We start from the raw sequence: 15,349 nt of genomic DNA on the forward strand, positions 1-15,349 counted from the left end.
CAGACAGTGCCCTCCGCAGTTCCTTGACCAAAAGACCCTCCAAAACGGTCTGGGGGTTGATGAAGAAAGTTGAAGAATATTGCAAGGTAGAGGATGATGCCTTGCGGGTTAAAGCCAGACGCGTATCTAGTAAAACAGCATCCCCTAAAATTGCTCAGCCAATAAGTTCCGTACCGCCTTAAAGCCCAGAACCACGGTAGCGGGGTAAACGAGATAAAAGGCGGGATTCTCGCCGATCAAATGATCAGTGCTCTCACCGAACGGATGAACTGCTGCAAGTCGACAGCAGGCGCACGAGACGTACCGACAAAAAATATATAGAACTAACAGAGCCGATCAATGAGGTAATGTCCAAAATCCGACATCTCCCGTTCTTCAAATGGCCGTTGAAGATGGTAGGCCCTCTTGACACACGAAGGCAGGATAAGCGCTGCGAGTATCACAAAGATCATGGCCATGAAACTGAAAGTTGCTACGCATTAAAGGATCACCTGGAGGAACTGGTGCAAGCTGGCCGGCTGCAACAGTACGTAAGAAAAGGCAACCCAACCAAGGCACTAGCCTTAAGACAAGATTCACCTCCACTTGGCGTGATCCATATGATATATAGCTTGCCAGCGCCTTTAATCGTGCACACAAATCAATCACATCCAGTCCCTCGAGAGCGACATACTCTAACCAAATGGCCCAAAAAAGCTCCGAGTATTGCCTTCAACGATTCTGATCTTGTCGGCATGACAATCTCCCACATTGATCCGTTGATTATCAGATTACGCGTAAACCAGTTTACCGTCGAACGCATTCTCGTAGATCCAGGGAGTACGTCGGAGGTTATGTATTATGAGACCCTCATCAAACTCGGCTTCAACAAGTTAGATCTATCTCTAGCGCCTTATCCGTTATTCGGCTTCAACACGAATCCAGGGTACCCGTTGGGTAAGATCACACTACCCATTCAAGCGGGCTCCAGAACAGTCAAGGTTGAATTCTTGGTCGTAAAGCTTCCTTCGCCGTATAATGTCATCATGGGGCGAACCTGGTTGCATATCATGCAAGCCGTGCCAAGCACCTATCATCAGCTTATGCGCTTCCCGACAGCCCGTGGCATTAAAGAGATCCGTGGCTGCTGGCAGTTAGCATGAACAGTTTTATGAAAGTTCTATCACTGACCCGACTTGTGGGCTTTGATACTTGTATTTAGCTGACTTCTGCAATGAAAAGTCTCATCTTTTTCCATCACGTAATTCACTTCCCATTAGTGTCAATAAGTCTCCAGATTCGGAGCCCCCTTCGGTGCAGAACACGTTGGGGCCGATTAAGTCTCCGGATTCGGAGCGCCCTTCGTGGATATCACGATTGGCTCAAATAAGCCTCCAGATTCGGAGTGCCCTTCGGTGCATGACACCTTAGGGCCGATTAAGCCTTCAGATTCGGAGCCCCCTTCTTTGCACAACACGTTGCGGCCGATTAAGTCTTCGGATTCGGAGCGCCCTTCGTGGATATCACGATTGGCTCAAATAAGCCTCGGGATTTGGAGCGCCCTCGGTGTATGACACCTTAGGACCGATTAAGCCTCCGGATTTGGAGCCCCCTTCGGTGCAGAACACGTTGGGGCCGATTAAGTCTCCAGATTCGGAGCGCCCTTCGTGGATATTACGATTGGCTCAAATAAGCCTCCGGATTCGGAGTGCCCTTGGTGCACGATACCTTAGGGCCGATTAAGCCTCCGGATTCGGAGCCCCCTTCGGTGCAGAACACGTTGGGGCCGATTAAGTCTTCGGATTTGGAGCGCCCTTCGTGGATATCACGATTGGCTCAAATAAGCCTTCGGATTCGAAACGCCCTTCGGTGCATGACACCTTAGGGCCGATTAAGCCTCCGAATTCGGAGCCCCCATCGGTGCAGAACATTTTGGGGCCGATTAAGTCTCCGGATTCGGAGCGCCCTTCATGGATATCACTATTGGCTCAAATAAGCCTCCGGATTTGGAGCGCCCTTCGGTGCATGACACCTTAGGGCTGATTAAGTCTCCGAATTTGGTGTCCCCCTTTGGTGCACAACACGTTGGGGCCGATTAAGTCTCCAGATTAGAAGCCCCTTCTGCAAATCACATCCTCATTTGGCTCCTAAAGCTCGCACGCACAGGCTGATTCATTACGTCAGTTGGCCAAGTACCTAAGCTGAGCCGAATCAGACTATAATTGAACGCAATGTCATTCGTCAACTTAGCGAATTGGGCAGATCTTATGGACCCCTTATTACATACAAAAATTATTACAGAAACTACAAGTCCGCATGAACGAAACAAAATATGCCAAATGCGAAATGAGGTGCCTAATTGAATATATAAAAGCGCCCAGAATACGGCGCAAACGTTCGAAATGAAACATTTTATTTGATTAAAATAGTAGTTACATAAACGCAACCCACATTTGAACATTACAACATCCATTTTCAACCTCAAAAGCGAAAAAGGGGAAAAGATGCGTTGGTAAAGCGGCAGCGCCAAGTCAACGCCCGTCGCCCAGAAGCCCTCCACGGCTTGCAATGCCTTGAGCCAACTGTGCCCAAACCCATGACTTGCACATTGCCAAACTTCCCCTGATACCATTGACAATGTCAAGGCAAAGATCCAGGACAAGGAAGGATAAACTCAACGGTCGTTGTCTCTCCTTTTGGGGCGATCTGCTTCGATGACTTGAAGACTCATGCCATCTTTTGGACACCCTACCTCCCATACGGGTGGGTTCTCTGCTGCGATCCATTGCAACACCAAGCTCGGCCGAAGTTCGAGCTTCTCTAACTAACACCCTCACTTATCTCACCCCACATAACAAGTGATGAGGAATCAAGCGTGTTTATTTGTGCGAGGTGCCCACTCCTTTTATTTTCAATACTGATAGCGATCTCGAGGCCCCAATCCCGAGACAATTTCATTAATGTTAAACTCTATGAGAAGAACGTCGGTCGACATTCACCACTGCCTAGTTATCCAAACGGCTTTTTGAAGCACATGCACTGGCTGGGCAAGGACAGAATTATCAATCCAACTGGCCAAACATTTAGGCCCCGAGCCGGGACGAATTTGCCGCAGCCACTCCACTCACTGGTTTTTGGCTTCCTCAAGCTACAATGATCTAGTTATCTAGACGACGATCACAGATAAATGGCCTAGTTACAAATGGTCCAATTACAATGGCCTCATTCAGGGCTAAACGGCTATCACGTATGGGCCGACCTTGCCTATAAACTGGCGTATCACTGGACATTCAACAGATACTCGGGCCGATCAATGCTTATACATTCATTCAAACATTTATGCAATAAAACGAAACACGTATATGCCGAATACGAACTGCGATGAAATATTTACAAATAGAACATTTTTATTCAATCAAACAATAAATTACATAGTTTTGAACGTGATTTGTGTTTCAACCTTACAATGAGTATGCTTATACGGCGTCACCCTCATCCTCACTCTTCTCGACTTCAAAAGTAGAAAACGAAAAATGTTTACTCTGGTAGAGTGGCGATGCCGAATCAATGCCCGACGCTCGAAGAACTTCCGCGGCCTGAGATGCCTTGATCCAACCGTGCCTAAATCCACGATTTTTACATCGGCAAACCTCTTCGGCAAGCTTCTCCTTGGTCTTTTCGATTCCAACTTTTCGGCCTTCATGAAAACCTTTTTCATAGGCCCTCCCCTTTGCAGATTCCATTGCGAACATACTCGCCATCTCACGATCGGTGAGCGCGGTGCTGATGAGCCGCTGGGTAACCCTTTCTTCCACGATTGGGTTTCCCTACACGGCAGGTTGTGCCTGAGCTGCCCTGGCCTTCTTTAACTCACGCTCAGCCACCGCCGCGCGAGCTTCCAAACTTCGAATACGTTCCTCCCTCCTCTCCATTTCTCGGCGGGCAACGCGCAGCCACATGCCAATTTCATAGGCAGTGTAAAGCCCCTTCACCGCCCCGTAAATGCCTTCACGAAATACTTCGTAGTCCTGTCGACCTACCATTGACTGCTGAACCTCAGGAGGAAAACTTTGTCGAGTAAACTCGACCGCTACGTTTGGGTCTCGAACGATCGAGTTTGCCTCTGTCATGGGTTTATTCCCCACAAATACCGCAAAGCTTAATGGGCACGGATTCGCGTCAGTTCCCCTTTCGACTCGGGGTTGAGGAGATCTGCCCTGCGACTACTTGTCCCACCTGGGCGACCTGCTTCGACATCGAGGAGACTGACGCCTCTCTCGATCCCTGGAACTCCTACTTCCTATGCGCGAAGGTTCACCACCTCGATTCATATCTCTGCCCAGCTCAGCTAGCTTCCTCGCTTCCCCGCTGCTGTTAAAGAAAAGTCTGTTCGACATTCACACGATGAATCTTCCTCCAAGGGCTGGAGTCAGTTGTTCACTAAGCTCATAAAAGTTGTACCTTTGTTCCTTTATCCTTTACGGAGGCAGCACCCTCGAGGCAATCTCATTAATTGTGAAAACCTCAATCATGTCCATGAGCCAACTACGGTAGGGGCAGATTTATTAATCTAATCGGCTTAGAGGCAGATTTATTAATTTAATCGGCTTAAGGGCAGATTCATCAATATATTCGGCTTATGTGCCCCAGCCGGCCCATGAATCGATTCTTCAGAACTCTTAAGTTCGTCTCTTCCAGCGCCCGAATGATCATGAACTGCCTGGGGCAAGGGCAGATTCATCAAACTATTCGGTATATGAATCCATGAGCCAACTACGGCATGGGCAGATTTATAAATCTAATCAGCTTAAGGGCAGATTCATCAAAATATTCGGCTTATGCGCCCCAGCTGGCCCATGGATCGATTCTTCAGAACTCTTAAGTTCGTCTTTTCCGGCGCCCAAATGATCATGAACCGCCTGGGGCAGGGGCAAAATCCATGCGCCCATCCAGCGTATCATGTCCATGAGCCAACTACGGCAGGGGTAAATTCATCAATATATTCGGCATATGAATGATAAGTCAATATTGCCAAGATATTCAATCTTAGCAAGCTCAACAGAATAATCATTTTATCTAAAGTAGTGAAAAGCAAAAATTCTTCACCAGCACAACATCACAAACTGCGCATAAATAGTAGTGAAATGACAAGGTAATTTTCATTAATAAATTGAGCGCAGATAATAACCAATTTATACATGAAAACTACTCGGAACCAACAAAAGTCCTTAAAACAAAAACATATATCAAAAGTGAAAGCATTTCATAAAATTCGATTGCCTCCCAGATCAATCCTCGGGGTTAGACTCAAGTGGCTCAACGTCCACTTGCTCATATGGAATTGGCAAGGCCAATGTAACCCCAGCGGCATCAAGGGCCTTGAGCCACCCATGTTTGAATCCCTGATTCTCAAACTTGGGGACTTCATCTACATATTCCTCGAAGGCGGTGCCTTTTCCTGCTTCAAATGCGGTAGAAGCCTCAGATTCGGCTTTTTCCTTGGCCGCCTTCAACTCGGCTAACTCAGTCTCCACCTTGTTAAGCACCTCTCTGGCTAGCCTAAGCGATTCTTCGCTCGTGTTCGCCGTATCTTCGACATCAGAACAGAGCTGATCGGCAGACCGAGCCCTTTCTAATTCGGCTTTAGCTCGCGCAGTCTCCATTGCGGCTCTCATAACCGCAAACTCGGCCCTGCTCTTTTGACCGTCCACTTCTGACTGCAAACGGCCAATCCTCTCAAGGGCATCATGGAGGCGGCAGGCCAAGTCGCTGATCCTACCAATCGTCTACAAAACGAGTTGGGATCGCCAGATACCATAGGCAAGCAAAATCAAAACAAGTTAAGGTCACCTACCAAAAGGCCGACTGCGCAGATAGGGCTACCGCCACCAAATCCGGCACGGCATGAAAGGATGCCATATCAGCCGGAAGGAAGACTGAAGCCGCCAAGCTCAACGCTACCGTTGGGTCGGTAATGATGGATGCGTCAGAGGAAATCGGCGTGTCTCTGATCTTTGGCTGAACAATGAAAGGAACAACCATGTCTGAATTTTCTAAGTGAGGCCTTTTGTCAGCAGGACTATCTTCTGAACCGACCTCTCCCTCAGCGCTACGCTTCTTGCCCCGCTCTTCCGGAATCAACCGTTCTTCATTGACTGGTTGTTCAACGTCTTTCGCCGTTTTGATCACAACAATCTGAACCGGCTCATCAATAACGAATTTGAAAGACTCAATCAAGACGGGTTCAGAACGGGCGGCCTCGGCCTTTTTCCTGGCGGCCATTAGCTCGGCATTTTTCTTTCGAGCCATCTGTGTGAGGTTTTCCCCAGCCATACTTTTAAAAAAATCGCCGGGTAGATCTCCCAAACTTGCAAAAATATCTCCAGAAGAAAACTCCACCCGACCCGAAGTGGATGGTGAGGCAGGCTGATTAAGTTCGGCTACCTCAAACGCCGAGTTTAGGTCCTCGTCGACCTCTTCAGCCTCCTCAGCGAATTCTCTGGCTGGTTCGGTGACTACCTCTACCACCGGCACCACATCTTGCCCCAAATCAGAAGCTTCGATGCCAACTTGCCTAAGGCTCTTGAAGCTAGGGAAGATAAGAGCTGCAAGGTGTTGATCGCCGGTTGGAATTGGAATGTTGTCCACGGCTGAAAAAGTAGTATAAGTAGGCTCGTATCGAAGAAGTATGTGGGCCGCTCTCCCTTGCTTCTGTACGTTTGGACGGCCGAAGTACCCGAGTGCAGTCGCAATCTGTGCAAGGACTGCGTCGTCAGTAGAAGTCAGAATCTTCTTCAATTTACTGCCTGCAAAGACAAAGGGTTAGACTTGGAGAGAAGGCCGAGTAAAAGAAAAGTTCAATAAACGCAAGGAGATACATGGCTACCTAGTTCACCCTTCTGTCTGGGAATAGGGTCTAGGCGATCCTCGTCTTCGCCAAATTCCTAGTTCCCTCGGACATTGACCATCACGTCATCCACTCACTTGCCAGAGCTGGCAAGCATGGATACCAAATGATGGTCAGTATCCTTGGCCCTAAGAAAGTACTGCTCGAGCCGACCGAAAGATTTGGCTAAAGCATAGCAGTGCCGAATAGCCGGAATGCCAAGATCGATCCTGAGGCGCCGGTTCAACTCTACGATCCCCATTACGATTCGAAAAAAATTCACATTGGGCTGAGAAGGAATTAGACCCCAATGGCGGAGGACGGCCCTAAGGAATGGATGTAGGGGAAACAGACTCCGCCCTCCGCAATGGATAGGAGTGGCAAGACGATTATGTTGCGATCCTCTCTCTCCATATCCAAAGTATTGTCCGTCACTAGAGATAGATGAACATCATCAGGAATAGAAAAATGTCATCGGAATCCCGAGATACGACCTTCAGAAAGGAGGTCTTTCAGGTGCTTAGCCATTTTAGCAAAGATCCCAGGGTATACCAAAGCTAAAATAAGCACGGAAAATAGGATCGCAAAGAAAGAAAGAAAACTTACGACAGGTGAAGAAGACGAGGATAGACGGACGAAAGTTGCAGAGAAAAGCGTCAGAAGAATGATACCGTCTGGGAATCCAGGAGGCCCAAGTATTCGAGAAAAGCATGCATTCGAAAGGACTGAAGTTTCAAATCGTATTAAATGCAAAAGGTGCATGAATGAGGCCGGAAAGCATAATGATGACCAAAAAGACGTGCGCGCTCTGACACATTGGGATAGGCAAAGCCGCCTAATTTATGTCTTGGTTGTTCAGAATCAAAACCAAACACGCCAGTTAACTACTGTCAATGGCGAGTTTGGGGGGCAATTGTGGGAGCCGAATAACTGGCAATGCTGGGGAGAGCGTACTCTGCAGAACGGACACTATTCGGCGTTACCCGGCGCGCTCAGGAGGCCGAATACAATAGATAGGCCGGATAAGCGTAAATCCATGGAGCCGAATATGAGAGAGGACAATAAGTAACGAGTAGGCCCTAGCCCCGAGGCCCAGTAAACGAGTATAAATACAGGAACTACAGAGAAGGGTAAGGATCTCCTTGTTTAACTTAGAATACAAGTAACCTAGAGCTTGAGACTGACTTGTCCATCGGAGTGCTAATTCCGGCACCCACGTCGGAGTGTTTATTTCCTTTCAGGTGACTATCTGAGGAACCCAAGCGTCTCCCAGGATCCGAAGGGTATTTCCAAACAACTTCCCCACAAAATGCTATAAAAGTGCTATGTGTGTCTATTCCACATTCCCGCTTCTAAGACTTTCGAAAAGCTATTTCTAAATTGCATCGTTTTCTGAAAATTGGTAAACAGCTATAAGTACATGGCTGATTGAGAAATATTATACTAAGAGCATAAGGGCATAAAATTCACCGTGGATAATTATTGGCTAAACAAAGCTTGATATTAAAATATAGAGTATCTAATATAGAGATCATTTGACATATAATACAGAAATCATATAAACAAAATAATCATAATCATGGTACAGAATGAAACAAAACAAATGTATGGACTCAAGAGGTGGCTCGTACGAACTCTAGAGGTGGCTCCCACCATAGTGTAGCACTTAGCTCCGGACAACACTTTGCTCTACACCAGAAATCATAACCACAGTATAGAACATAACAAATGTATGGACTCAAGAGGTGGCTTGTACGAACTCTGGAGGTGGCTCCCACAGTAGTGTAGCACTTATCTCCGTATAGCACTTTGCTCCACACCATAAATCAGAGTGTCAGTGGATCTATGACAGACAGAGAGTCACAAAGTGACTAATTAGAGGGCCAATGGTTATTTAACTCCCCCAAGGCATGAGACTTCCTTGGTGGTACTTATAAAATAATTACTCAAAGCACATTTTAATAAACAGTTATATTCATAGGTTTTCCTTATTATATAAAATAAGATTCATAAATTAAAAATGCTAATATAATTTATAAAACACAAATTGCGTAAAATAAATTATAGTAACTCAAAATATACGTAAAATATATTATGGTGACTCAAGGTATAATATAACTCACCTAAATGTTAATTCCAATTTTTACCTTTCGTTCATTGCAACCCACTAAATACTCCAAACTAAATTCAAAGTTTTGTATATATAAAAAACTAGAAACCAGAGAGAGGATTAGAGAGCTTGGGGGATGCATAGATGATTGACATATATATATATATATATATAGTGTGAATCGTGGCGTGGACGGCAAGAGTCTTGAGTAGCAAGAGACTTGGGAGGCACGTAAGTTTATTGTATAGAAAATGTTATATTTCAGTATATTTTAATGTAAGAAAAATATAATAAAAATATCATAATACTCAGAAAATAATATCGAATAATAATATAAAGTTAAAATTATTTTTTGAAATCATTTATAATTAAATAATACTAATATAAAATTTAAAAGATAACTTAAATTTTTAGGTTGTTATAATGACAATACCTTGAGAAGGGAAGGTTAGCAAAGTCGATGAAATCGTGAATCGGTTGAATGAAAAGAATAAGAAGGCTACAAATGCACACAGAAAGTTTGATATGTAAATTTCGTTTGATATGTAAATTTCTAATTATGTTTAACCTAAACTATTAACCAATGTCTGTTACTAAAGGGTCGTAAGGTGTGCCAAGGTGAACCTCGTAACTTAAACTTTGATTCTACGGAAGGCTGCAAGACACTATGTACCATCCGGTATGTATTTTCATAATTATATTGATTTTGTTTGTTTTTATTTTAATCTGTCAAATTGTTAATCGCATGTTGGTACTATTTCATCATAAGGTGCCGTAATCTCAATCTTAGCACTTTCCTTGCATGGATGGCACGCAAGAGAGTATGTATGTACCAGTATGTATTGAAGATATGAGTACAAATCTTTTTTACATCCATTAAATTTCATATTAGTCAATATGTTTCTGGACAATATTTGTAATACGCACTTTGTTTTTATAGGCAGGGGTTACCCTAATGCAAATGGTGGACAATATTGGAAGCACATCTCATAGTCAAGCAGAAATCAATATAAGCAGTCAAAGTTCGACACTAGCTTCAAAATTTATTGGCTTCAATATAGATGCGGATCCAAATGCCCTATTTCATTTTTAGTGCCGAATTAGTGATTTGATGACAATTATTTGTAACCAAAGGACAGTTTGGATAGTTTGGTTTCATTTACGTTGGTTACAATTTGTAGATTTTGTTTTGCTTCATTCGTAAATGAAGCAAGTTTTGGTTAATTATGAGTGAAAGTTGAATTTGTGGGATATGTATGAAATTGTATGAAACTGAGAGCCTCCACTTGACATACTTTTGAAGTTGTGTTGGCTTGTCTTCTATGAAATTTTTTGAGAAATAAGAGTTTTTCTATTGGTGTTATCATGAATGAGCTTTGTTGCATACTGAGCTCTATATCAGTGTGTCATCTTGTTTCACCTATAATTTTTCTTTATTTTGTTCTCTTTTCTTTTAATTACTACTTTTCTTTTAATCTCATTTTTTTGTTATATTCTGTTCAATCCGAATACAACAATTTCTTCATGGACAGAGCAAGTTTTTCATGGACACAGCAGGTTTTGCTGAAAATAGAGTTCTGATTGATTTGTGGGTGAAAACAGAACAGGTTTTTGTTGTGGGTGAAAACAGAACAGGTTTTGTAACAACATATTGATCACAAATAGAGCAGGTTTTGGTTGATGGACAGAGCATGTAAAAGCATGGGCAAATCAGGTTTTGGTTGATGGACAGATCAAGCAAAAGCATGAACACATTAGGTTTTGGTTGATGGACAGGTCAGGTAAAAGCATGGACAGATCAGGTTTTGGTTCATGGATAGATCAGGTAAAAACATGGATAGATCAGGTTTTGGTTCATAGATAGATCAAGTAAAAGCATGGATTGATCAGGTTTTGGTTCATGGATAGATCAGGTAAAAGCATAGACATATCAGGTTTTGGTTGATGGACAGATCAAGTAAAAGCATGGACAGATCAGGTTTTAGTTCATGGACAGATCAGGTTTTGGTTCATGGACAAAGCAGATTAGGTTTAGAACATGTATTTTGGCCTTATTAATTTGTTGCTCACAAAAAAAAGAACGTATAAATCGACAAGTAGATAAGGTTTAGAACATGTATTTTGGCCTTATTAATTTGTTGCTCACATTTAAGAACATGTTTGAATCAAAAATAAATAAATAAATAAATAAATAAAGAACATGTAAATCAACAAGCAGATCAAGTTTAGAACGTGTATCTTGGCCTTATTAATTTGTCGCTCACATTCAAGAACATGTTTGAATAAAAAAAAAATGTAAATCAACAGTAGATCAGGTTTATAACATGTATTTTGGCCTTATTAATTTGTTGCTCACATTCAAGAACATGTAAATCAACAACAATAGAAAACAAAACAGTTTTTTCATTCCCACATTCAAATCATCACAACACATACCCATAATCCATCAAGTCCATTGAATCCATAAGTACATCCATCAAATTCCAAAAAGTTAACAACTGAATAATTTACATTATAAAATAGAAAACAATACAAAATACAATAACATAAAGCATCGCCTTGAAATTCTTCTCCATCCTTCGAAGCCTTCTACCATGCTCATCAATTTCATTATCCATCTCTAAAACCGTTGTTCTTAGATCGTTAAATTCTTCGTTTCTTACAGCTTTACGAAGTGCAGCATTGGAACGGATTGTGGAGATCACGTCGTCGTCATCATCATCTGTGAACTTGAAGTAATTGCAGTGTTCCTTATTACTCTACCATGCATGACAATCAGTTAATCAAATCAGGCTAATCAATTTCCAAACAAATTTACAAACAAATTTCCTTACATATTTTGATGGGCAAACAAAGAACAATCGCCCTTGATTTCCATTCTCATTGGTTCGGACAATACACGTGGCAACTGTTTTTCCACAATCACACATTCTTGGTTTTAATCTTATGTTACTATTGTTAGTAGAGGAACAAGCCGTTTTTTAATCTGTATACAACATACAAAATAGACATGATACATAGAGAAAGCAGTGGCAAATTAATAAGGCCAGTAGTTTAACAAAGGAGCTTGGAAACCTTTCAAGGAGAAAATTCCATACAGATTCAGGATTAATGTTTTTCAGTGCATAACTGCGAAAAAGGGTATGAACATGTGTAGTTTTCTTGCTATGGTAGGATTGCATATGTGGGAGACCTGATATGATAGGTGCAAGTAGTAATCCGTATTTTGGGAAAACAGATATCCAAGAGTAATCCATATTTCATAGACAAATTTTATACCCTTCTTAGACAGGTATCCAAGAGTAATCCATATTCCATAGACAAATTCCATACCCTTCTTACACAGATATCCAAGAGTAATCCATATTCCATAGATTTCATACCCTTCTTACACAGATATCCAAGAGTAATCCTTATTTTTGGTAAATAACAGATTTCATCAACAGATAATAAACTTTCAAATGCACAGTTTTAAGCATTGTGTTGTCCATGTTTTTTCTAGTTGAACCTTGTGAAGCAAACTAAGTTACAAAAATTGAGTCAGAGATGTTCATTCACATTTGAACATTAAGTTAGAAAAATTAAGTTAACCACATTCAAAAGTTAGAATATGGGTTTACAATCGAAATCAACATGACAAAAAAAAAAAAAAAAAAAAAAAATTCAAGGCAAAACCCATAATGCCCAAACCCGGGTTTTTATGAACCCTAACAATCATTCATTCATAAGGTCGAAAAACATGTTCTAAAAATTCAACTCAAAACCAAAACCCTAACACAAATTGTGAGCAAGACCATAACACAAACAGTTTGGTGCAACAAATTTGTTTGGAAATTGAAGCGAACACATAAAACCAACACATAAACCCTATGTTTTTGTTATTTCAAAAACATGTTCTAAACCTTCAACTCAAAACCAAAACCTTAACACAAATTGCAAGAAAAATCATAACGCAAACAGTCTAGTGCATCGAATTTGTTTGAAAATTGAAGTGAACACATAAACCCTATGTTTTTTGCGATTTCGAGTTTACCTTTTGTTCTGCTAGGTAAATGACTTTCCATTTGTGATTTGACACCCGTAGCTCAAGATCTGTCTCTACGCATTCACAGAGTCGGATGTTTCACAGAGGGATGAAGGATGAGAGGATTTCAAAGAGAAATTAAGTTAAGGGCTCGAATGCATTTGGAGTGAGTAGAGTATTTTGGAGTCTGAGGAGAGAAAAAACACCTTTGCTTTTTATTCGGGCCATTTGAGCTCTTAATTTCGAGCTACAGATCATTTTTCATTATTGCAGAAACCAATCTCCAAATATTTTTTAGATTAATTAGATTATACGAAGAAACATCATTTGCGTGAGACAACCTAAAAACCATCATGCTAAGCAACACCCAACGTTGATGAGATGTTGATTAGAGCGAACTTCTAAAGCGGTGAGTGTAAATGTCGTAGGTTTGTAATTTTATATTTAACCTTTTACATGATTTGATCATTAGAGGCACTTTAATGAGTGAACAAAAATCATTTAATACTTTTGGTCAAAAATTTTGTTGTGTTATTATTGGATGTGTTAGTTCCTAAATGTGAGTGACATTAGCCAGCATTAACTTCTTTACACTACAATATATAATAGTTTTAAGAAATAAATTTCAATAGATCAATTCTTATATTATCGGACGATGAGTTAATATAATGGCGTATCAAAGTAAAAAAAAATAGACTTTTAACGATAATATTTTAAAAATGTTCCTAATAAATACATTTTTACGGAGAAAATAAATATTTACTTTTTGAGAGAACAATTTTGGTGATAAGGACATATTAGAAAACGTGATCGGTGTCAAAAAAATTGCTGGAAATATTGTCCATGGTGATTGGCGGTGTCGGCTGATGGTAATAAGGTGGAGAGAAAAATGACACGTATAAATAAATAAATAAATAAAATTTAGACATATATGTATCATTTGGACAAATTGATGTTCTTTTAGCTAAAAAATTTAAAATTAGACATGCAGTCTGAATGTTCCTTTTAAAACCTAATATAAAATTGGGATAGTGGATTAACATTCTTTAGGAATGAAATTTGTTTTAAGCATTTGTAGTAGATTTTTGTTTTTGCCAGTGGGTATTTGGCACTCACCCCGACTAATTTTTCGATTATATATAATTTCTCAGTTTTATATACACTAATTAATTATCAAGTCAAAACAATAGGTAACCTTAAAATAGTGATGAGGTGGCCTCCACCCCAATTAATTAATATTAATTAATTCCTTAAGTACAGGTAGGGCTTAATCCCATATAGTGGTGCTCCAGAAAAAATCGTTTTGAATTTTAGGGATTAAAATAAAATTATAAAGATTTTCATGGGGAAAAAATGTTAATTTCTATTATAAATACTCAAAATATAGTATAGGCAAAATGAATTTTTGGTGAAGTTTAGGATGCAAGGTAAACTTATATAAATTTTGGAGGGGTCATAGATTTTCAAGGGACCAAAATAAAACTATATAAATTTTGTAAGGGCCAAATGCTATTCCCCGCCCCCCTCCCCCCCTATAAATACTTAAAATAAACTTGGTCACTAGTATTTTTTTATTCCCGCCATCAGCCCGAAATTGGTAATTGTCTAAAAAGATAGAAACAAGTATAACATGTAACTATTGATCCACCTTTTTAACTTTTATATATTTAATTATTAGTATTTCTGGATTATGATTATTCACTGTTCCTAAGATTTGTGTTTTAATCAATTCCAACCCACAATAGAAGTTGTGAAAGTGATTGCAAATGATGAGTCCTTTCTTGGTTAAAAACTCAACTTCTCCATATGCATGCTCATCCCTTGTCAACATTGCACTAAAGCAATTATGCATAGAATATGAAATACAGAAAGTGACACAAATAGATGTTGATCACCAAATAAAGATAATGTGTGTATATCATATTTAAAAAATACTAGACCCCTACCAAGACAAAATTGAGAAATCTGTCACACTAGCAAGACAAAACTGAGGAAGAGACAGAGCTCTATACATTCACCAAATTTTTTTTGTGGAAATTTCTAGAAAAAGTTACATAGCTAATGAAAAAAATGTAAAGTTCAAATAAAATACAGGTATGAATATGATGATATTCCCCAATACTTCCCTAAATTCCTAGTATAATTATAAATCTTACCCGCAAAACTTGAACAACAAAAGTGTATGAACGCTCTCAACAGATCAGAAATAGCCAAACTAGTACAGGTAACAAGGATCAAGGAACATTGAAAAGTTGTCCATCTCAAAATTCAATTGAGTAACTTGTTGTTATGGGTGCGGCTGGTAACAAGGCTCCATCAATATTGAAACATTGTCTGTCTCAAAATTCAG

General features: G+C 40.6%; 1 protein-coding gene across 1 annotated transcript; it reads left to right on the forward strand.

The window, feature by feature from the left end:
* Nucleotides 1-392: 392 nt before the first annotated feature.
* On the forward strand, nt 393-1,142 carry LOC145813121 (uncharacterized). Its single transcript, XM_082908392.1, has one exon. It carries the CDS (start codon nt 393-395, stop codon nt 1,140-1,142), a length of 750 nt encoding a protein of 249 aa, XP_082764518.1.
* The last annotated feature ends 14,207 nt before the right edge of the window (nt 1,143-15,349 follow it).

Source organism: Camellia sinensis, chromosome 15, assembly GCF_055761805.1.
Source record: "Camellia sinensis isolate YWXY chromosome 15, ASM5576180v1, whole genome shotgun sequence".
Taxonomy (NCBI): domain Eukaryota; kingdom Viridiplantae; phylum Streptophyta; class Magnoliopsida; order Ericales; family Theaceae; genus Camellia; species Camellia sinensis.